This window comes from Sinohyriopsis cumingii, chromosome 5 (genome assembly GCF_028554795.1).
Source record: "Sinohyriopsis cumingii isolate HCF-2022 chromosome 5, ASM2855479v2, whole genome shotgun sequence".
Classification (NCBI taxonomy): domain Eukaryota; kingdom Metazoa; phylum Mollusca; class Bivalvia; order Unionida; family Unionidae; genus Sinohyriopsis; species Sinohyriopsis cumingii.
In genome coordinates, this window is record NC_142965.1 from 74,089,715 (window position 1) to 74,114,694 (window position 24,980).

Genomic DNA, 24,980 nt, shown 5'->3' on the forward strand with positions numbered 1-24,980 from the left:
TAGCATGCTAGACATTTGGCTGAAAGGATGCTGGTTAAAATCCCACCATTGGATTATCTCAGGTCAGCTACTATCATGCATTTTTAAGTAAGACTGTTTACACCAAGTGCCTTAGTACTAAATAACCTACTTGCTATAAAATAGCAAACCATATTTATGTATGTATGTGTGAGGTTTAAAAGCACACAGCACATTTCTGTGTATATGGTGCTGGATAAGTTGAGATTTCTCATAAAAGGCATACAAAACCAAGATAAAGGCAACAAAAAGGTAAACTCTTACAATACAAAGTCAGATTTTTATATAAGCCACACTATTACAAGGGTGGGCAAAATACGACCCAAGGGCATAATCTAGCCCCATCTAACATTTCTTTTTGGCTCACCATGACTCTTAAGGAAACTTAGAATCTTCCTCCATTAAGACTAACATAAACTTTAGATAAATTCATCTAAATGTTATTAAGTGTATTTACTTTTTTGTGGAAAGAACATTTACGTCCTGGGATGACTTACCAAAATTTTTGGAATGCCCAATGCCCCTTGAAAATCATTGCCCACCCCTGCTCTGTGGCAAACTCTTTAGTAGAACGTCAAAATGGCATGCAGCCCAGGGTGTAAATGTTACACCCTGAAGCCCACAGGGTTTGGTACATGTTATAGGTTTTGTGCTAGAATTTACACTTACTGAAAATCATATTTAGTCTTACTTTTGTCTACTTTCAGATTTAAGTGGAATGACTCGTGAATTGCTCAGAACATTTTAGCAGCAGTCTACCTTAATAATGATAGGCACAATGACAGCAGGGGCAAAATCTTGGATCTACCTCTTTGAGTGGGCATATTCAGGCGTGAACTTCAGTCTCGCTGGAAATGGGGGATCTGAATGTGTGGACTTCTTACCGATGGGGCAGAGAATTGCAGAAAGTATTCTAGCATCAGTGTTTTCAATCCTTTGCATCATTTTTGCACTAAGTAAAATTACCTTACCAGCAAAAATACCATCTGTTGAAAGAACAGATTTCTGTGGAAAAAGAATTCTCTTGGTTGTGATGTGTTTAACATTTGGAATTGAACTTGGATTCAAGTTTGCAACACGACAGTTTATTTATATAATGAACCCCTGCCATATCACAACAATGGTCCAGGTAGTTTTCTATATTGTCTTTTGTATATGTCTACCATCATAACGTGGAGTGTATTATGATCTTGTCCACCTATCCGTCTGTCAGTTACCAAATTCATTTCTGCACATTAGGTCATTTTGTCCAGCATATACAGCTACCAAACTTTGTCGATGGCCTGCATTTGGGCAGAGGAAAAACCCTATTGATTTAAAACACTAAATCTCAGGGATCAAGATTCCTGTGATCGAAAGAAGAATATTAGTTTCCACACAAAATCTCAAGTTCTTCACCATCATCATTTACTCAACTTTGCACTTGGTCAGGAAGAAACCTATAGATTTCTGGGTCAGAAAATCAAAAGTCCGGTTCACTGAGTGAAAGTAGAAAGCTAAATGGTATCTGCACAGTAGCTCTAGTTCTCAACCATCTAGAGTTACCAATATTTGTGGGTAACTTGCACCCAGTTGATATTGGAGTCAAATTTTTAAGATCTTGGTCACTCTGACTGAAAGAAGAAAAATGATGTCAGCACATTAAAGGACTATTGGGCAAAAGTATAATGTGCTAGTATTCTTGTTTGTTTGCTTATTCTTTTGCCTCTGAAGTAACTTATATGTAGTTATTACTTTCCTGGCATTGGTGAAAAGTATTCAAGAAAACATATTCATGTATGATTTATTATACATGTGGTGATTCAGTAGAAATTTTAACAATCACTAAGTGTCTACCGACTTAAAGTAGGTAAGTCATATACAAGTATAAACATGTACATAATCAATTCTAGTATATGTAAAAGAAAAGATAAAATACACATCTGTGGTTGTTACTTGTGTATTCAGTAGCACTTGCTTTATCTTGGTGTTCAATAAATCTGGACCATGGATTGATTTAAACTAATAACAATGCTGTATACATCATCTTCACTATTGTTATGATAAGATAAAGTTGGGTAAGACAATTGATGTACATCTGGTACAGCAAGCTGACATCGTGTCATGTTATCAGTTTGTATTCTAGACTGTTTGCAGAAGGAATTTGTTAATATTTTAGCTATCTTTCCATCAACTTGCGCAATATTTAGATCCATATTTTTTTTCTTCTCTTTTGATGATATAAAAACTAGTGTTGTTTGGTTTAGGGTGTGTTTTGCTCAGTCGTAAAGATGGATTCTTTGTTTAATGATTTTTCTTGTTTCATTGTCCATCAGGGACGGGTCTTAGCCTGAATCATAACCATTTATATGGCACAGACTTACTTCCTGCTTCCCAAACGAGATTTGTGAATCTGGCAATGCTATCATTAATATCGTTTGTTTTTTTCTTTAAGTATTCAATCCTATTGAACATTCTGTAGACATGAATTTAACAAAGTATAATTTCCTTTATCATATAACCATATCAATCTATTATAGCATTCACATTTTGGAATAGTAATTTTTAAGGTGGCATGTACTGGACAGTGGTATCTGACTCTGCTAGAGTGAAATTTATCAAGGATACCAGCACAAAATACAAATTCAAGGTCTCAAAATATTATGCACAGTTTTGTTGTTTCTTGTATAATTTACTGTAGGTTACAAGAATGACATGGTTTAAGTACTTTATTGTGAGGAGCAAGATAATTAGGTAATCGGGTTTAATATTCTGGGCCCTCTCAATGCTTAATTCTGTACAATCCCAATCAGATGATTAAATATTTTTTGGTCTATATAGTCCTTCAGTCAGTATTTGCTACTTATTTAGATTTATTTCTGCCCAGATGCATTCTTGTCCCTTTAGATCTATGGTCTCAAACTCAAGCCACCCTGAGGGCTGCATGATGGCATTTTCGAGGGCCTAAGGGCTGCACAACATTTGTTAACTCTCATGACATGCAGCCAGCGCACGTGCCTTGTGTAGAGACACTTGCATTAGTTCAAGAACATATCGTGGAGTTACATGTACATCACTTCTGACATATACAGCTACCCCACCCCATTGGTTTTCATATCCTTGCCTTTATATGGAACATGCACAAGGTAGACAAATTGGTATAGCTTCTTCCTTGAAGGCCAGAAATAGTTTTCCATAAAACCATTAAGCTTTTGCTTTAGTTTCTTTTGCAAAAATTAAAGCAAAATATGTTTTAACTGATCTGGTCATAAGGTCAAGAAACCTTAATTGTGTGGCTGGTCAGTAGTTGTGGCTTGATTTGCCAATGTTTGCTGTTTTCTGCTTCTTTTTGAAAAGCGGTTTACTAATTTAGACTACAAAATATCAGAAAAAATTCCAACATGAATGCCTTTCTGATTAATATATCTCATGCTAATCTGCAATCACATGAGGCCACTATTTAATTTTATAAAGGTAAGGATAAAAACCTTTAAGACCTATAGAACAAGAACCTTTCCAAAAGCCCCTTCATCACAATCATACAACTGCAGTCTTGTATCCAGAATGATGCCAAGTGCTGTCAAATACAGTTGGTGTTATTTACAATAACACATTTTTTAAAATACCTTATCTCATAAACTGCATAATAGAATGGCCAAACTCTGACAAATAATTGTACAGAGTAAAGCTGTACCGATTAATCCGCCATACTCATAATCAGGCTGATTATTAGAACAATTGGTATAATTGGTATCGGCAGAAATAATCGGTGCCGATGTAAACAAATTTCCAAAATATAAATTCAGTCATAACATTCATCTTGACATGGCTTGAATTTTAAATCAGATTTGAATAGTGAAAAATTAAGGAATAAAAGTTTGATTTTTGGGTTAATTGAAAGACAATATATTCTTAAAAGTAAATACCTTATAAAACACTTGCTGTAAACTACTGCTGATTGTCTGCACACAACAAATTATCAATACCATTCATGCACTCATCCCAATCATAGCAGCCAATGAGGCCTCGTGTGGCTGTTGAACTTCCAGCGTACTCATTAGCAGATGGCTTGGCAGATTAGATAGCTAGCGAAATTTCCAGCTGCTACGTAACTATGTCTCACTATAGTTAATCTGTTCTTTAGCCAGTCCTGCAATGCTGCCATTCAACAAATAGCGGTCGCATGCTGAAGCAGCTGAATGCTGACATACAAATATTATGCAGCATTTATATTGGTATGCCAGCGCCAGTAACATTACCTCAGCTGCTGAGCTGCTTCACTGCACGTCTCACAGCGTGGTTTGTGCATCCAGCCAGCCATATGGATAACTTAGTAGTAACTTGCTTGATTTAAAACATTATTTCAAAAGTGCGAATCGATTGGATTATTGACTAGCGATTGTACACTGTTTAATATACTACCAAGTCTATGCATAATGTCAAACTCGAAACACTCAAGTTTAGTCTGGAATTACAAATTAAATGCAGTCGACAAGTCCATTGCAAATTGCACACTTTCCAAAGCATGATTTCCAGAGGTGATAAGGATCCTAAAAGATATATGACATCAAATCTTGTCCAGCACTTGCGCTGCAAGCACATCATCGAACATGGCCTGTTTCTGGCGGATAAAAAAGAAAAGGATGTTGTGCAGTTAACCTCAGCAGCTGCAGCAACTCCTCACTCTCTTAACTTGATACTATGCTGGACCGGAAGCAGCTATTTGCATCTGATGACCCAAGAGCTATTGCAGAGTTCATGGCAATAGATGTGCAACCATTTTCTATTGTTGAAGACATTGGATTTTGATGTCTGAAGGCCAAGACAGGACCGCTCTATACAATTCCAAGTCGGAAGTACTTTCCACATCTTTGATACCTGACATGCATAAGGCAATACAAAGCAAGGTGCGTGATTTAGTTTCTGTCTAATCTGACCATTGTTTGACCTCTTATATGTGTTCAGACCCGCCCATCATCGTAACCTTGTCGAGTCTTACAACACACTGGGTGAAGGAAGACTTTTGGAAACAGGTGATTTAAGCAACAATGCCTCTCGATGAGTCACACACAGGAGAATATTTGATGAGCAGACTGGACAAATTATGCGAGGAATACAACATTCCCAAAACTCATATCCATATTCTTCTGTGTGACAGAGGTGCAGACATGGTTAAAGCAATGCGTCTGGCTGAATTCGACGACATCAGCTGTTTTGCACACGTTGCAGCTTGTTGTCATTGATGGCTTTCTGTCACAACAAGTTGTCAAAGATGTTTTGGCGATCTTGTGAGACATAGTCAGCAAGTTATGGCACTCCATCCTGGCACAACAGCAGCAGGAAACATTGGCATTGCCCATAAGAAACTTGTCCAGGATGTCCAGACATGCTGAAATTCTGAATACAATATTTTGGTTTCGTTATATGAACAAAACAAGTCTTGGGGGCTTACGCTACACTCTATGACCTGCCTAGTCTAACAGCCCCACAGTGGGTCTTGATTAACAATATTGTGGACACGTTAGGCCCATTTACGGACATTACCAAGGAAGTAAGTGATAGCCAAACATCAGTATCCATCATTCTTCCTATGCTGAAACTGCTCTGAATGTTGCTGGCTCCAGGGCATGACACTAGTCAAGGTATTCAGACAATGCACCATGATATGTTGACATCACTGAACACACGCTTTACTGACGTTGCCAGCAACAAGAGGCTTGTCTTGGCCACCATGTTAGATGCATGATTCAAACATCGCCTATTCAGCGAAGAATTACTTGTGACCAGATCCAAAGAATGGCTTAGAGAAGAGAGCATCATAGTTGCATCAGCTGACAAGCAGGACGAACCCCTGACCAAAAAAAAGAAAAAACTGAAACTGAAACAAATGCCACTGGCCCATCAACGTCGAATCTCTGGGATTTGTTTTCTGTGGCCTGTGACGAACCTGTCTGTACCGTCAGTGAAACAGCCTACATGGATGACACAATGCTTGAATTGTATCTGGTCAGCCCTCTGTTGCCACAAGAAGAAGACATATACGGCTGGTGGAATGCTCACAGGTTTCAGTTCCCCTACTTGGCCAAATTATCTAGATGCTATTTGTCTGCACCAGCTTCAAGCGTCCCTAGCAAGCGGCTGTTTGGTGGCGCAGGTCAGATTTTTCGGATCGTCGTAGATCGTTACATAGCGAGAGGGGAGAAATGTTACTGTTGCTTAAATACAACCTACCTCAACTAGGTTTTCAGTATTAGCTGCAGCCAGCATACAGTGACGTCTAACTTTAGTCTTAAAGGGTGTGTATTATTAATTTTAATTATTATTGAGCTAATGTTATTAACATTTTGTAGTCATTTATTGAAATCTAGTAATGGTGACCTGCATCATTGAAAGTAAGTTAAAAGACTAGCTTTATACATTTTCATTCATTTATATCTTTAATGGCAAGCCATGCGTTTTATCAGTGTTAGTTTTAAAGTTTTTCAAGTTTTGTGTTTGTGTGATCATTGTTTTCTATAAATAGCAGTGTACTTCTTATCTGGTTTCTGTTTGTTTTTGTATAGAAGTTCAAATTCACTTGCTGAATAAACAATCTTGTTATAACTCACATGGCAAAATACCTGCATGCATTACACTAAAAAGTTTATACTTCTGAACCAGTCATTGTTATAAAACAAATAACAATGAAATGATCGGTATCAGCAATTTTAATAATCGGCTATATGCGGTATTGGCATAGTCTGCAAAAAGTGACATCAGTACAGCTTTAGTACAGAGGTCTTTTAGGCTTGTACAAAGAAAGTTGATGTACCGTCAAAAATGACATAAACTATAAACTATTCGGCAAAACCGGCTCAACAATGTGCAGGAATCTCATTGGCCTTCACCAGTGTCAAAAATTGCAATATGTTTTCCTTGTTGGTTACAAAAAATACCATCTGGCGATTTATTTGGCAACATACATTTCCGCGTTTTAAAACTTTTACATACAATCTTGGGTTTGGATAGGAGAAATTCAAAGATTGGTCCCCTTCTGTATTCTAATTTGCCTGAGACAACTTTGATTGCACTGTTGAAATGCAGAAATATCTTTTCATGATGTTGACGTATGTGCCATAACATGGTATGCCATGATAAATATGATCGTTTACTCCCAAACCTTTTTGAAAAACTCAGTAATCTTTGAAAATAGAAAGAGAAAAACACCACTTCAGTGTATGCCTTTTACATTTACTGGTAATGTGTATAAATGGTAAACAGCATGATTGGAGCTGATGTAAAACTGTTCTTACGGCAGTTTTGATAGTAGCAGTTAAAAGGCAGAGGTCAGACCACCATTTCACATATTATTTATTGGCTGTCAATAGCTGATGAGATTCAAAGTGGGTGAGCCGTTTGTGCATGGGTAACTGTCATGATGTGGAACAACCCAGTATTAGTAAATCAAAGAAATGAATGTAGGAGAATAAAAGTTATTACATATCATTGACTTGAACAAGAATGTTTAAACCATATGTATTAAATACTGTTGACACGTTTGTGAACTAGGACAATGTTTCTTTGAAATTGGATTGTACTCCCATGTATAAAACACAAGGCATGATTATTTCATTTGTCTGAATATTGTTCAAGATTGAATCATTTTTGATGCCGATTTTGGAAGCAATTAAAGTTTGAATAATTTTTTATGCTGATTTAGGAAGCAGTTTGTTATCAGAAAAGCAAGTAATTCCCAGGAAAAAGAAATTTTGAAACTCCTGAAGTTTTACTTTGTGAAACACACCAGCAAATGGGAAGAGGTGGGCATTTTATTCTGTATGAATGAGATTGACGTATTAATCATCCGTGACTCATCCTATATTGCAAACTATAATTATAGTATGTTAATATTAACTAATGACCTTTACAAAATTATTATGATGAAAATAATATCCATAATATAGATATATATAATGATATTTCTTTAATAGACATGGAAAAATATTGAATCCTTGTGTGGTGACATTCTTTGAAAATTGGCAACAAAATAATGAGGTTGGTAGTTTTTTTAGCATCAGCTTTTTTAAAGCCAGTGTCGCCCTTGACATGGAGCAATTCTAAGCAAACTATCAGTGCCATAATTCAGAATTCATCCTGGCATTAAGATGTTTTGAGTCGAGATTACCCAGTTGCCATTGCATGTACATTTGGTTTTTGTGCAGCCGCTTGGGCCTCCTGTCAGGGTAAGGAGTTTACTAATAACAAGGAAAGAAAGCACTTCCTACTTAAATGGTAACTATATATGCAGGAAGTTCTTTCCTTCCTTGTTTGACAATATACGCAGTAAGATTTACAAGATAGCATATAGATAAGAAACTATGTATATGTATAAAAAAAACTGATGTGTATATGGCAAATTTCAATTTGGAACAAACTTTAATGCAAGGCAGGAAAATCATTGCATGGATTTTAAAGTCACACAGTTCAAGCACAAAGGACTGTAACATTACATGTTGAACATGCAGTGTCAGCATTGGTACAATTTCCTCATAACTATTTATTTATGTATGACGGAGAACTTAATAATAGTAAGAAAAGAAATGAGATGTTTATTTTAAAAAGGTGGCTTAATTAGTTATAAAGAAATCTTTTTTGATGGCCTTTATTAAAGATAATATTTACAAAAATGTGATTGTGCACAGTGGGATAATTGTGGGAGATCTTCTCCACTTAGATTATATATAAAAAATGAAATTGAACATGATGTGAGAATGATTCATGTTTTCTCAGAAATTATAAATTGCAAAATGATGCAAACTTCAGTTAGCTGTTCTGTTACTGATAGAACCAACTTCATTATATGCTCGAGTGTCAGATTGCCGGAATGACAGCATCATGTGGTGCCTCCATACTTTCCCATATGAATGCAAGTAATCGTTCAGTATTTCCTTATTTCTTTCCTTCTCTTTTCCTCTCTCTCTCTCTCTAGCCTCTTTGGGTCATCAAGTTTTATTTATGGACTGCACTCTCATTTCCACTGTACAGTCAGGTGTGGAACAATTTTGTTTTTTTCCCCTTGAAATAGCCCTCTCAGATACTACCATCGTCCTGCTGTGGCCATAAATTTACAAGCTGACCTATCAGTTGACACAGGTTTGAACCCCGGCTGAGTCATACCAAAGACTTATATAACTGGTACTAGCATCTGCCTTGCTGGGCGCTCAGCATTAAGAAGTTAGCTTTAGGACTAGTCTTCCTGGTGTCAGGATAATATGACTGGGTAGGACATGATGCCACATGTCTGGCATGATGCCCCAGTGCTAAACATCACTATAAAAAATGTCTCACTGCAGACATAGTGGATGTTACTGAAAAATTGTTAAAGTTACATTAAAATTCCAAATCATGCACACACACACACCACTCCCCAGACACGTCAGTTGACACACATTCTACACCATCAATTCATTTAGAAAGAAGTCACAACTTAATTATACACAAGTTAATAGACTTTACTACTACATTACTTTGCTAATTAGCTATTCATAGACACAGGTTTTCAGATGTAGAAAAATAATTCCTCATCATAAATAATGCAAATCATTTAAGACAAATAAATTAACTTCTCACAGTTTGTATTTACAAGAAATGTATGAAATCTTACTACATGATTTCTTTTGCATTCAGTGAGCTAAATCTGAACACGTTCAAAATAACAAACATGAATCATTAAACGTGCATGTATTATTTCTGAACTCAAGGACAGTTGAGGTATGAATTTAAAAATGAATAAATTCAACAATAATGACAAATTTACATCAACGAACCATCTCGTGTAACTGAGACTAACTTTGTGCTTTATCTTAGGTTAGCACCTCCATGAGGTGTCTGGTCTATGCCCTTTGCATGTCCATCAATTTCTGATAATCTAAACAAGAAATCTTATATATCCTGGAGTCAGGACTTCCCCTTTGGCATAAAAACTTGGGCTGATTAATCCTGAGAGGGGAACTGTTTTAAAATTCCTGAATTCCATCTGGGAATACACCCCCTCGTTTAGCTTAGCCAATCAGGATTGCTCTGTTATCATCAGGCCCCTGTATGTTCTAACTGTTAAACACAAGGGTCCTAACTAAAACTCACTTTATGACCCAGTCAGAATAGATTAATTATTACAAGCTGCCAGGCTATAGTGATCCTAACTTAATGTTTGTGTCACTCTGACCCCCCAAAAATGCACTATTAAAGAAAGTATTGTGAAATTAATACTAGAGACAGGTTTCTTTTTGTTAAGAAATTATTCTACAAAATTTTGCACTATTACACAAACAATATATGTTTTAAAAGTTGCACACACACACAGATACACAGTACACATTTTAACCCATGTATATGTAGCAGTATATATACACAATGCAGATTTTCATTTGTGTCTGCAAACAATATACAATGGCAAGCATGTGATAGTTTATGTTTACATGGAAATGTCTGCAGGAAATGGTGGAAACTAAATATTTAACTTTAACTCATAGATTTCATCCAGGCAATTATCCTCTCATGAATGGAATGTCTAGTTTGAGCCTGTTTAAATTTCCTTATGGATATTATTCCATACTGTGGCACCTGAATAATGAGCAGAATTGCTTATAATGTGGCTTTTCGTCCGTTTTTTTGTTCATCTGTTAGCACAAGTTTGTTGTTGCTATTCATTCTAAACTACTTGGAGGATTCCCACAAAATCTTACATGAACATGAAATTTCATCCTATGATCTAGCTGGTCCTCAATGAAAATGGGTACTGCTTGATCCGGTATGGCTGCCACAGTGGCCATCTTGAAAATCATGTTATAGCTATTCCTGAATTCATATTAACATGAGGTTTATGCTAAAATACTTCTTAATTGTGTTAAATTGATCCTGAATAACATTTGTGCTGATCTAACATCTAGTATGGCCACCATGGCAGTCATCTTGAAAATCTTGTTATTGCTACATCTCCTGAACTGAATGTCATATTGACATGGGGTTTCCGCTAGAATGCTTCTTATATTGTTGCTTTTCCTTAATCAAAATTGTGCTGATATGAAACCTAACAAGGCCACCAAAGTGGCCACATTGAAAATCTTGTTTTCTCCATTTCTTACTATAGGATGGTCATGTCAACATTGGATTTTAACTTGAAGTCTTGGTATGTTTAGTCGGTCCTGAAGGAAAACAGTATTGATCTGACATTCAGTATGGCTGCTTTAAAATTTTGTTTTTGCTACTCCTTCCAAACTAAAAGTCATATTGACATGTGGCCTTTCATTAGAGGAATTTTTACGATATTTAGTTGAACCTAACTGAAAAAAATAGTGCAAACCTGTTGTCGGATATGGCCACTATAGTGGCATGCTTGAAAATCTTGTTATCACTATGGATGTTCATATCAGCACGAGTCCAAACACAAAAATGTGTTACAGTCAGCTTACTATCCCTAGAACTTTTCCCCCATTTTAAAAAGTCACCCAAAAATATTAAAATATATATTTTTTTAAAACATGACCTGTCTATACCCAAATCTTAAAACTAGTGCAATAGGATACGCAATATTTTTGGGGTCTAATGGTTTTACTAGAAGACTTATTATGATGTCTGGTATTTGCTAAATGAAAATATTGCTGATATGACTTACAATATGGCAGTCATGTTGAAAACCATGTTATTGCTACTTTTAAATGGAACGTCCTTATAAATAGGGTTTTAATCAGAACAATTCTTATGATGTCTAGTAGACCAGTCCTAAATGAAAACTATGCAAAATGACTCCCAATATGACCACCATCAAGGCTGTTTTACAAGATTTGATTTGTCAGAAATCTGATTGGTTTTGTATAGATAGATCTATGTTATTGTATAAACAAAATTACAGAATCATGCATGTTTTGCTATTAATTTTGACATGAAATGAATGATGAAAATGCATCTGCATTTGCTGACTCTATTCTTTATTTCATTTTTGAAGAAATACGTCACACAAGGTAAAATCTTACATGTAATCAACCTGTCAGTGAGTTGTTTGGCATATTTAACTCTTGAGATTATACCGGAACATGTCTGTTTACTAGATTTGGATTAAGTACTTCATACCTCATCAGTGTCTTAAAAAACTTCATTTACTATCCATGTAATTTGCCAAAGACCTTGTTTTAATTTCATTGTTACAATTTTTGAAAGACCTTAATGTATTGTTTTATGTGAACTAAACTCTTTATCGTTTTGGTAATGATCACTTTGAGCAAGTGTGGGAACATTATCATGTTTTATATTCTCGTATGAGTTTGTGTAGATATGATAAATGAGTGTCTGAAATATGTCACTTTAGTTGAAATGTTGACATGTTGCAAAAGCCAAAACAATCCAGTGGTCTTTTAAGTAAATCTTGTTAAAGTCACTTAAAATATGTACATCAAACCCCTCTTTTGTGACATGATTAAGTTAATTTCATTTTCTTCATTCCACTATTCAGAATACCTGCATGGAAAACAAACTATGAGCTTGTAGGGTTTAACTGAAGCCATACAGACTCAACATCATTAAATTCAAATTTCTCTTTTCTGCTCACAATAAGACCAAAAAAATTTAAATTTAAAAAAAAAAACATTAATTCCACCACTTTTTGCTTTATCATCTCTGAAAAGGGCTTTTCATTGGCTATGGTCATTTATAACAGACTGAAGTGTTACTGAAATTCACAGTTAAAAGATTGGTGCATAGGGAGTATAGTTTGATAAGACCAGGGTCTGTTAGACTTCCTAGGCCACTTGTATCTCAGCAATTTAGAACCAGTTGTTACCAGCACAACCTCCATCATTGTGACCATTATACTGTTCAGCAGAATATGAATGCAGCTTTGGTTGCTTTGAATGACTGTAATAGCTACAGCTTAGATACTACACTTTATACGAAAATTGGTTGTTAAGACATTGCATCCATTAGAATAAATGTCATCTTCTGACATGCCCTTTCATGATGTAACGTTAGTTATTAAAACTAATGAGATGGAAATGGTGCAGGAGCAGTAAGGGGTTAACCCCATTTGCATCTCAATTTGTTCCTATCTGCTTTAATGTCTGTAATCTCTGCTGTCCTACCTCCCTCTATCTGTTAGTTTATTGGTTCTGTTACCATATATACTCAGTTATCAGATTAATTCAACTGTATATTGCACAGACCCCAATCTCTTGCCACATGATGTGCTTGCAGATATGGATCTGTTAAGTTTGTTTGGAGGAATTATAAGAAAAAGATTTTAGATGCAGATCAGTTAGCATACTTTACAACAAAAGATCCGGGTCTATGTTGTTTGCAGCTGGACTGGACTTGTGAGTATATATGGAACCAAATTTATCCTAGGATACTCCTCTGCTTGTTGGTAAGCCATACCAAATGAAAATTCCATGCTTGTTAACCATCTGAGCCTGATGATAAGCCCCAGCCAGATAATCCTATGTATCTTGAAAATTCCATGCTTGATAATAAACCTTGCCTGATAATAAGTTCATGTTTGATGATAAACCTATGCTTCATGATAATTCCATGCTTGATGATAAGTGACAACTGGATCAGCCTATGACTCCTGATAGCCCCATCTTGATAAGCCTATGATAAGCCCCAGCCTCCGGATAACCCTATGCCTTATGAAAAGCCCATGATTAATGATAAGCCCTAACCTTATGAGAAGCCCATGCATGATAATAAGACCATGTGACATAATGATAGACTGTATCTCATTATAAGAATTTGTCTGATTATAAGACGATATAGAATATATATCATTATAACAATTTTTCTGATTTTAAGACCATATTTCATGATAAGCCCATGCCTGATTTTAAGACCATATCTCATGATAAGACCACCCATAATTTTTATCCAAACATTTAGCAAATGTTTGCTAAGAATATTTTTTTTTATAGGAACAGATTTTAATAATTTGTTCTTTTTTAAAAAAAACATCAGTTTTTTATGTGATGCTGTATAGGGCATATCTGAGATTGGTGTAACTTGGAAGTGATGGTGGGGTTGAAGGGAGGGTAATAGATACATAAGGAGTATTGTCCTAAATTACTGGTTGCATGCAAGTAAAACCTACACCTGTAGGTGAATAAGTTCAGAGAATATAAGGACTCTAAATGGTGAACAAAATTGTCCTTAGTAACTGCTATGATGATTCTCAATTGCTCATCAAGTGTTATATTTACCAGGAAAGGCTCTTAAATTCTATAGTGCTCTTTCAATTCAGTAACTGCACTGGAAAGATGGATATGCTGTGGAAATTTTGTGAACTTTTAGCATTGATCTTGTACGTTGTTGAAATAGAGGAGTGGAGTGCTGGGTAGGATCAAGGCTTTAACACCTGTAACATTTTACCAGCTGTTAATGCATAGTTAGTACTGTCCAGGAGGAAAATGCCCAAACAAATGATGGAATTTCCATCCTTCCATTACTATGAACCAAAATCTTCAGACACTGAATAATCTCTTACATAAGAACCCCATACCTTGGGCATGTGTGAATGATCCTATTATAATTTTTTTAGTTGCAATGTTGCATTGTTCATCATTGTTGATGATTAAAGAAGATCAGCGCCTTTTGCTTGGTGAATGAGTGATATGGTAACATCCCCTATGTACCTTTGGGTTAAGTTTCCTTTATGCAACTTTATTTTGGGTCAGATTTCTTGCATGATGTAGGAGTGAGCTCTATGCCCTACCATTAGAGCAGGGCCTTTGTTTGCTCTACTCCAGACTGAGATTCAGGGCCCTGAGTGGCCGAGTGGTCTAAAGCGCTCTCCGTTATGGATCACTGCCATCTCACCTCTGTCTGAGTGGTATCGAGTCTTGGATTCAGCCATTGTGGGTATGTGAGAAAGCTTGTCAGTAGCTTCTCATGGGTCAGTGGTTCTTTCTGGGGTTTTCCCGGGTTCTTCCTCCACCATTAATACTTGCCGCCATGTATAGCCTATCGTGTGCTGAAAAATGGCGTTAAACTCTACAACAACAACAACCAGACTGAGATTCCCATTAGAAATCTCTTTTCCTACCCATTAAAGGTTCAGCTGACATTTCAGCCTCCACAATTTCTAATTTAATTGCATTAAGTGCAAAGAGAGCTTGCAACTCTAATACTGATAGGGACCTGTCCTTTATGAAAATTAAAATGTGCCATTACTACCTCATGGGCCTATCTGACTCATTCCTCTTGAGAATGTGTCAAGAGTCACATTTTGGCATTCTGACACTACTTTCTCTTCCTTTTATCTTTCCTCATTGGCCCATCAAAACGAAGGCATTTTCTTTCTCACTGGGCCCTATTGTCATTGCTTAAAAAGTGTCCAGCAGTCTCTTGCTCTCCTATGAAGGTGAGTATTCCTTGTGTTTTTCTGTTGTTTTGGGATCATCAGTCCTCCCTCCAAACTGACATTCACCTGTGCAATAGCATCAACTAAGATATTAGTGATATTAAAATGTAGTTTTTGGAGGGGATAAAACTAATTTTAATTATATAATGCTTACCTGCTGCTATGCCAGTTTCCATTCACCCTCCCCGCACTGATGTCCCTCTATGGACTGCTCTCAAATATATAAAAAGGTCTTTCACACATACCCTAGGTATGGAGCTTTTACTCATGGGCTTGTTCAGTGTTCTGGAAGATTCTGGTTCACGCTAATGGGAGAATAGAATTTCCCTCATTTGGTCAGTATTTTCCTCCTGGAATGTATTAGTTACGCGATTGCAGCAGGTGAGTATTATACAATTAAAATTAGTTTTATACTGCCCCCACCACCAAATATACTGTATATATTAAGCATTCTCATATGTTTAAGTTTTTATTAATATATGATCATCCATAAATACAGGAAGAAAAAAGGCACATCTTTTGAATGTAATAACAATAATCAGTGTTAGATTTACAACTGCTTCATATGTGTCTTAAAAAGTTGGATTTTTTACTCAGAATTGTCAAAATTGATGTAGGGACAATGCGACTTTGCTTCAAACCTTTTCACACACACCCCTTTCCTGGGTTCACTCACCCAGGCCACAAACAAGTCCTCATCTTTGTCTGGTTGGTCCCCAGACACCTGGCCTATTTCAGCTTGACAATGGTTTGTGTATGAAATAACAAGAAAGAGGTAGAGAATAATGCCTGCGTTTTTTTTTTCATTTGCAGACAGTTAAATATGTCATTATAATCTCGGCTGTAGGCTGTAATTGGTCTGAACATAGATTCCCATGTTGATTCTGATATTGAGCAACATTGTCTCACAAGTACTGTATATATTCACTTGCATGTTGAGTCCAGTTGCAAACTGCACATACACAGATCTGCAGTCACATAATGTGTTGGCAGATCAAGGTTAATGCATGTTGTTAAGAAAAATCAGTAGAGCAAAGAACATAGACCCTGATCTGCCAATGCATTATGTGTTGTTTGATGTTGGACTATACTTACGAGTAAGTATTGAGTAACTTGTAATCCATTTGTGTCCTTTATATTTCGCCATTACCACTTCACAAATGGTGTCTCATTCTCTGAGTGCATGACAGTCTTAGCAAAGCAAATCCTGGCAGTTGATTGCCTAGTACCAGCAACAGCATGAATTGTATGTACATTGTGCATCATCAAGTATGGTTAATAGAAGTATACCACTATTGAGAGATCACAAAGTGTAACACATGTTTTAATAAATGGGTTTGTCAGAATTTGAAACAATATTTTTGGAATATTTTCTTTTTTAGGGATAATTTATGCTGATATACAATTTAACTGGAGCACAACATTTCCTGACATTTGTGTCTGTAACAAGCCCACCCTCTAAATTCTGAGAATTTAATTAAACTGGACACTGGACTTATTGTTAAAGAAATAAGTTATGCACAATGGGTTTTTTGTTTTCCAAGAAATGGAGCTCTAATGGCCTACTGGCTTGAATTATTGGACCCATTGCACTTCATATTACTTGTGTAAATATTAGTTCAGGAGCCACTTTAGCTCCGTTGGTAGAGCTACTGACTTGTAATTCAAAAGTTGCAGATTCAGCATCCACCCAGGCTAGCCTGGATTGGCTACCTAAATATGTTCATGGAAAAAGCATAGTTCCCATTTTCTAAGCATAACATAGCTAATTCTATATTAAAAGGAAAGTAAAATCCAACCAAAATCAAAGCCAGAATTGCTTATTACTTTTACTTGCTTATGACATCGCCACATTTATGAAGATCTATGTGAAATACTTAATTCATTTGGCCCTGGAGACTTTTATCATTTTTACCTGAAATTCGGGTAGGAAACGCATTTTGGAGGTTAATTCTGAATACATCTACTTCTAAATTTTTGCTTAGACCAATTCTTAATTGTGCTAGAAACATTGTTTTTCATTGGCTATTTTACTTGCGCATTGTTTTTCGTTGGCTGTTTGGCTTGCGCAGAAGGGAACAAGTCTGATTGTTTATGTTTTTTATTTTTTATTTTTTGATTATTAGACCCATTATTTTTGAGTCCTGGACACTTCTTACTCCCAATCCACCACTTATCCTACTTTTTACAAAGGTTCACCTATGTGCAGTTCAGACCGGTTTGCATTAGATCACAGACCAAAATGTCTAAAATCCAAACACAAAATCCAGTTCCGACAACATGCAAATTTTTGGTGTCAAAAAATCAGGTCACAAAAGATAAGTTTTCCCCTCAGCACTTTGTAATGCGAGTAGAACTTCCAGGATATTTGGTATCATTGTAGAGCTACATCTGTATGCTTTATTGTAATACCACCCACTTTAATGCATCTTAAATGACATTGACGCTGCAGAGCTTGAAAGTAGGATATTGCCTCATCATGCCTACAGGTTTGATTGGGGCTGAACGAGTTAAACGACAGATGTACATTTATAATAGTAGTTCTCTTTGATACTAAATTATTGTTCAATTATTCTTGCATGTTCCGATTAAACTGCAGAATTTCAATACAGACACACATTAGAATTGAATTGACAATACCTACATTGCAGTGCACATTCAGTGGCTCTGCATTGTTTTCATTTAAATTGCTGTACAGTTGTTGCCAAAATGAAATCCTATCAGAATGAATGACATAGGGTAGAGCTACTGTACTACCTCCAGCACTGCCATTGGTGTCCATGCAGATAAAATCTGATAGTCTGAGGTCAATGAATTTGCTCATGAACCATTAAAACCCATGCTGTCACAAATCCATTTCATCAATAAAAAAAAATCCACAAGTTGCTATCAGATGTATTTACTAAAACATAGGGTGGCATAACCTTTAATGGGGAATTGATCTGTACCTACCAAGACCATGCACATTAGGTACAATAAAATTATAAATGCCCATGGCAAAAATAGCCATTTCTTTTTTATGCATGAATTAAATAAAAGTGCTGGTGTCAAAACACTACATACTCTGAACTAGACTGGTATGCTGGCTAATTGTACTTATTTTAGTATGGAAAAAAATTTATATTGGGTATCGGTCTAGTGCCAAAACTTGGTTAATCAGGAAAGTCTTGGCCTACTCCATGAATAATGCAGATTTCATTAGAGCGTTAGTGCCATCTTTATTACATGTAGGTTTAAAATATTTATGGGCTTTTCATATTTTTTGAGTACTTCCTTATTGCACTGTCTTTCACGGTTGTTTTACAAGAAGTTTTGTTTGTAGGAGAATTATTTACCCTGCATGCATAATATAAGTAGAACAGTGAACCTAACAATATTAGATTATCTTTATTAGCTGGTTGAAAAGGAATGTTTATTACAGGTATTATAGAAGAATGGTTTACCTGGCATATACTATGTAAAGAGGACAGTGTACCCAAGAAGGATCCATTATTATCAGTGATAGTTTGTTCGTTTTCAACTTTCTCTGCATGTTTGGTTCAACAAATCATGCCAAACTGCAGTTTTAAAACAAGATGGAAAAAAAGAAAGAAAAGAAAAATAATTTGCTTCAGCTAATGCATCTGATCCACTCTTGGCCTTCTCAAATCAGACATGGATTTTATTTCCACTTCTCACATTCATCTGACACAGTATAAATTTGACAGTGGGTTCATGGGCAGTCCACTGAAAAAACTGATTTTGTAGAAATGTTGGTTGTTTCTTGGTTGTTAAGGGGGTGATACATGTTCTGAAGAGTTTTGAAACATATTGTAGCTTGATTTATCCAGCATTCTTAACTACTTGTACAGAATATACCAGGAAGCTGTTATGAGCATAAATACATCAGACTGCATGCTATGTTATCACAAGAACAAAATCACTAGTGACCAGTCCTGTCAAGTTGTCATTAAATGGTCTGCCATCCCTGGGGGTTGCTATTAACTATCAGCAGGAGTACTTGATAGTGATCACAAACACTTGTTTATACAAACAGGAAAAATGATTGGTGTGATCACATTTGATATCACCATTGGTAAAAGGTATACATGTATGTCGACGTGACCTGCATGTACCTTTCTGGTCCAAGCTTCCTCTGACCTTTCCTACCTAATTTTCACTGGTAGTAGATCTTGATTTAATCAGACTTGGCTCATGAATTAGTGTTGTAAAGAGACGATACATTTTAATTTTATGAACATGAAGAGACTGCTTTGGTGGTTAGAGCAGCAACCTTGGATGCGGAAGGTCATTAGTTCTACCCCCGGCCGAGTCATGCCAAAGACTTATAAAAATGGTACTAGAACCTACCTCACTTTGTGCTCAACATTAAGAGGTTAATGTTAGGACTGGTTGGCCTGGTGTCAGGATAATATGACTGAGTGGAACATGGCGCTACTTGTCTGCCGAATGATGCCCAAGTGCTAGACATCACTATAAACTGCCACACTGCAGATATTGTAGCGATATGACTAAAATTGTTAAAGCTACTTTAAAAATTAAAAACACAGAGAGCACTCTGACTCCCACCTGAACCTAGCAGTCAACTGGGGAATGTCTGAGGTGTGGGGGAAAGTCAGAGAAAATGTTTTTTTCTTTTTTTGTTACTTGTTTTTCTTTACATGCAGCCTATTTTCATCGCCAATGTTAGGTGTATGGTCATGAATCTTTGCGTGTGTGTGTATTCACTTTTGTAATGTTAACATTTGCATCCAGAAAAAGTCATTTATGATCCAGTGACCAACTTGCCTTGCTCAAATACGTGTATCAGTACTACATATGAGTGTTTGGGCAGTACTGGTGTAGCAGCCAAGGCAGACATTGTGTGTGTGTGATTTGGATTTTTTACTAAGATTTAGCAATTTTTATGTGGGAAAGCTGCCACTGGTCAACTTCACTACTGTAGCTTTTTGCAGGTCAGTAGTTTTTATTGGGTTTTTCCTGGTTTCGTCCTCCACCAGGTATACAGGATGCCATGTACTGAAAAATGGCATTAAACCCCAAAAACAACAATAACAACAATTTGTCCATTTATAAACATGCTAGCTTGAAACAAACTATAATATGTCTAATAGCTTGGCATTATATGACATAGATCTGACTTGGTACAATTAAGAATAAATTCCTAAACATTCAATCAATGAAACATATTACATAAAATGGAATCCATTAGTGTTACGTCTAAGGGACTTAAACTATGTAACAAGACAAGGTACAACCCAACAAGCATTCAATTTTCCAAAACACAAATTTATTTCTCCAAAATATAAAATCAAACAAAGTGAAAGAATTAGAAATAATGGTATACATTCCTATATTTGTTCCCTATGGTACTATCAATTTCACTTAAGGAATATAATAAATAATAATGGTAGCTAATCAAAGTAATTATTAATGCATGAAGCATGCTTGAATTACTGGCTGTCCAAGCAAAGTTGCTCAAAACCTGTGACTTTTACCCAGTAAAATCTGGCATCAAGGATGAACAATGATAATATCAACTGGGCAAATAATGATGAAGAGCATTATGTAAGCATTAATTCGGCAACTAATAGTGCATTCCATGATAAACTTAGAAGAAAAAAACATGAAACTTTTATAATTGTGAATTTTACTATTTTTTTTCTTCATAACCTTTGTCATTTTACTAATATTTTATTAGTTAGCATGACTTTTTGGTGGTGTCTTCAGTGTATGAATAGAAGTAATGGGTTTCTGGTACATAGCTATTTTATAGAAGGGATTCTCCTGCATGAGCATAACAATTTAGTCATCATCAAACAAGTGATTCAACCTATGTGTTGTGTTTTTGTGATTTGGCTTTTTAATGTAGCTTTAACAATTTTTCAGTCATATGGCTACGATGTCTGCAGTGTGGCAGTTTATAGTGATGTCTAGCACTGGGGCATCATGCTGCAGACATGTAGCATGATGTCCCACCCAGTCACATTATCCTAACACCAGGCCGACCAGTCCTAACACTAACCTCTTAATACTGAGTGCCAAGCGAGGAAGCTGTTAGTACCATTTTTGTAAGTCTTTGGTATGACTCAGTCGGGGATCAAACCCACGACCTCCCACATCCAAGGCAGACGCTCTAACCACTAGGCCACTGAAACGGTTGATTCAACCTATAGCAGTTGATATAAGGTTTTGAGATTCCTTAGAGTATCTGTTTATTTACCAAAAGGGTCATATGTATTCTGAGAGGAAGGTCAGTATTCAAAGTAAAGTCATGAAGTTCTTTTAGAACAAAAAATGACTAAGATTTGAATACATTCATGGACTCGTGGAAATTTATTTCACTGATTCATCACTGTCCAGACTCATGACATATTTTCATGTTGATAACAGGCTAGTCTAATACCTGTAAATGCATTAAGTTATACAAGTTATATGATCAGTTTTGTTTGTTCACATGCTTATTTATAAAATAATGAGCAGTTCAAAGATGTGACATGAAGAGAGTAGGCAGTATATATTGCAGAAATGTTGGCATTTCTGCATGTCATACCTGACTAAATTGCCATTGATCAGCACTTCTAGTGATGTATAATGTTTGATATAAATGGCAATCTTCCAAAGCATTTTTATCAGTGTGATTAAGCTTTTGGATTAATGCTGGTGAGGTACGGTAAAACTGTCTGTACTCACTTATAAGTCGAGTCCACCTGCAAACTGCACAGACCCAGATCTGCCTGCACATAATGCTGGTTTGTTAGGAGAACGGGCGTCAGTAGAACGAACACCATAAACCCTGATCAGCAGGTGCATCATGCTTCTGCAGATCAGGCTCTTTTGTTGTTTGCAGTTTTACTTGACTTATAAGTTTTGACTCGACTTATAAGTGAGTATATACAGTATTTTAATGAATTGACTGTAGTTTTGATCCCAGTTGCATACGTTCTCTTGTTAGGATTTTGCTCCTTAGCATTTAAATCCCCCTGATGATTTTTCTACATAGTGTGATGGGTCAAAATGACATATTCAGCCCCTGTTTCATCAAACTTTAATTCAGAACTGGTAGTTGCTAATTGGCTGTGGAATTCTAAATCCATGGATAACATATAGTAGATAGAAAGAAAGATTTTAGCAAACCCTGTATCTGAATGTGATAGATTTCATCAGATACTGATTGATTGCCTGCATGTCTGACATGGGAATAATAGATTTATGCTCTGTTGATCTTGATAAACCATTCTTGATGTAAAATTTTAATTTCCCATTTAACATGTCACTTGCTTTTCAAACTTAGTGTCTGTAACAATATTGATTCAGCGATTACGTTCAGCTTGAATATTATGATAAGAGTCTCTCTCCGAAATTTCTTTTTTGGTATTCTTCTGCTTCATTTGCAGGAAGCTTGCTCATACATGTGGTGAATGAGTGGTTGCTTTAGCATAAAGTATAGCTAGCTATGGGGCCAAATCTGCAGGCTCTTTGGTTGTCTGATTTACCTCTAGGTTTTCTCTTTGCACCATGCTGAAATTCTAATGGCTTTGAGTTTGGTAGTAACTATTTTGTTTTCTTTAAGTGAAATATTTAGATTTTTGTGCAAAATTATTCATGCATACAGTAATTCCTTTCTCTACATTTTATTTAATACAATTTTTTTCTTCTACTTTTATATTGTGAAAACGTATCCATCGACAGTGTGGACTTTCTTTTGGGTCACAAAACAATAAGCACTTTTTTTGGAAGAAAAGCGTGCAGTTTGAACATTCATAGCAATGTCTTGTGCATTCCTTTTAAGATAAACTGCAGCAAAAATTGTCTTATATTTATATAAAATAGTGTTAAAGGGTTAAAATATATATTCATTATAAATCACTCCGCCTTATAAGAATGACAGTTAAGAGCCAAGTAATTGTCAAGTATATTATTTAAGCCAGGATTAATGAATAACTTATTTGACAAAAATTTTCTTATATTTTTTGGACACTGAATGGAAGAATGAATAAATGAATAAATCTACCTGTGAAATTGTTGTAGTCCCACGGAGTGTTTCTCTTGGTAGGTTATCAGTACTACTCCACTGAGATATATATTTAAGAGATCTTGCTCTTTAAAACATTTAAAGTATTTTGGTTTGTGCTCATCCTGCAATTCAGCTGGCAGCTGAACTTGTGTTGGTTCATTTAAAATGCTCAACACAATGTTTCTAATATTTTGTGGACTTCAAATGACTTTTCAAACATTGATGGGCCAACGTCTTCATGCAGGATATGTTTGATATGGCAATTCTACAAAAATTGTCCACATTCTGCCATTTCGGACACAGAAGTTTGATGACAAATACTGGTGATCACTGACCATGTCCTAGTGTGCTTGAAATATTTTCATCCTGTTTTTCCTGAGTTTAGTGTAACACAAAATTACAAATACTTCAGTCTTCTAATTCAGTTTATTAAACTTTTATAAACAAATTGTAACATATTTCTTTTGTTTTTGAGGCATACCTTGTCTGCCTTCACTGAGTGTTTACCTTTTGCTTTGCATGTGACTTTATTATTAGAGAGGTAGGTATTTTTAGAAGGCCAGTTCATTTTACAGTTGATACAGAAATAAATGCAGCTCTGGCTTATCATGTGATTTGATTCTAACCAAAGGAAATCCATGTAGTTGTTGTTAATACTATTGCAGTTATATGCTTATATTATTAGGTCTGCTGTTTTACCAAGTCTGTTCAATGTTTATATCAATGACTTTCCTGAAACACAGTCATGCAAGTTTATGTATGCAGACAATATTGCTTTTGGGACCCAAAGCTGCTTGTTTACTGAGCTTGAGGAGATATTGAACAATGACCTGGAGGAAATGATGGACTTTTTCAAGAAATAGCACCAACAGCCAAGCGCATCAAAGACAGTCTCCAGTGTCTTCCACCATAACATTAACCCCTGGAGGTTTTTGTCGTTTTTGCCTGAAATTTCGAGTAGGAAACACATTTTGAAAACTGTTTCTGAATACATCAACTTCCAGGTGATTTTCCAATAATCTAATGCCTAGTTGAGCAGACGGGTAAAAGTTGGAGTTCTCTTTTTTCTTTTTCTTTTTTGCTTAATGGACCCATTATTTTCTTATCGAGACCGCTCTTTATTCCAAATGCCCATCTTATTCTACTTTTTGCAAAGGTCCATCTGTCTGTTTGCAGTTCATATTGGTCTGCCTTATATATGAGATCAAAAAGTCTAAAATCCAGACACAAAATCGGATACTGACCACGGGCGAATTTTGGGTGGGAAAAACTCGGGTCCCAAAAATGAGGTTTTTCCCTCAGTATTTTGTAGTGCAACTAGAACTTCCAGAGTATTTAGTATCATTGTAGACCTACATCTGTCTACCTTTCTATAATACCACCCACTTTAGTGTATCATACATGACCTTGATGTTAGAGCTCAGCAGTAGGGTACTACCTCCTGCCATGCAAACTCTTTGCCAGGGGTTAATGTGTTTACAATCCAAATGCAAATCATGAGCTTTGCATCCCCATTAGTGGCAGCACATAAACACGACCTGACAACAACATACCTTGGTGTGACTCTTGGACAGATCACAGATA

At 36.0% G+C, this 24,980-nt stretch overlaps 1 protein-coding gene across 3 annotated transcripts in view; it reads left to right on the forward strand.

The window, feature by feature from the left end:
- Positions 1 to 24,980, forward strand: part of LOC149799451 (transmembrane protein 164-like) — a 97,335-nt gene that overhangs the window by 33,370 nt on the left and 38,985 nt on the right. For all 3 annotated transcript variants that reach the window (XM_089958801.1, XM_089958802.1, XM_089958803.1), the window contains exon 2: positions 726 to 1,147. In XM_089958801.1, the coding sequence (XP_089814927.1) occupies positions 785 to 1,147 (363 nt within the window). In that variant the 5' untranslated portion in view covers positions 726 to 784. The remainder of the gene's footprint in view (positions 1 to 725; positions 1,148 to 24,980) is intronic.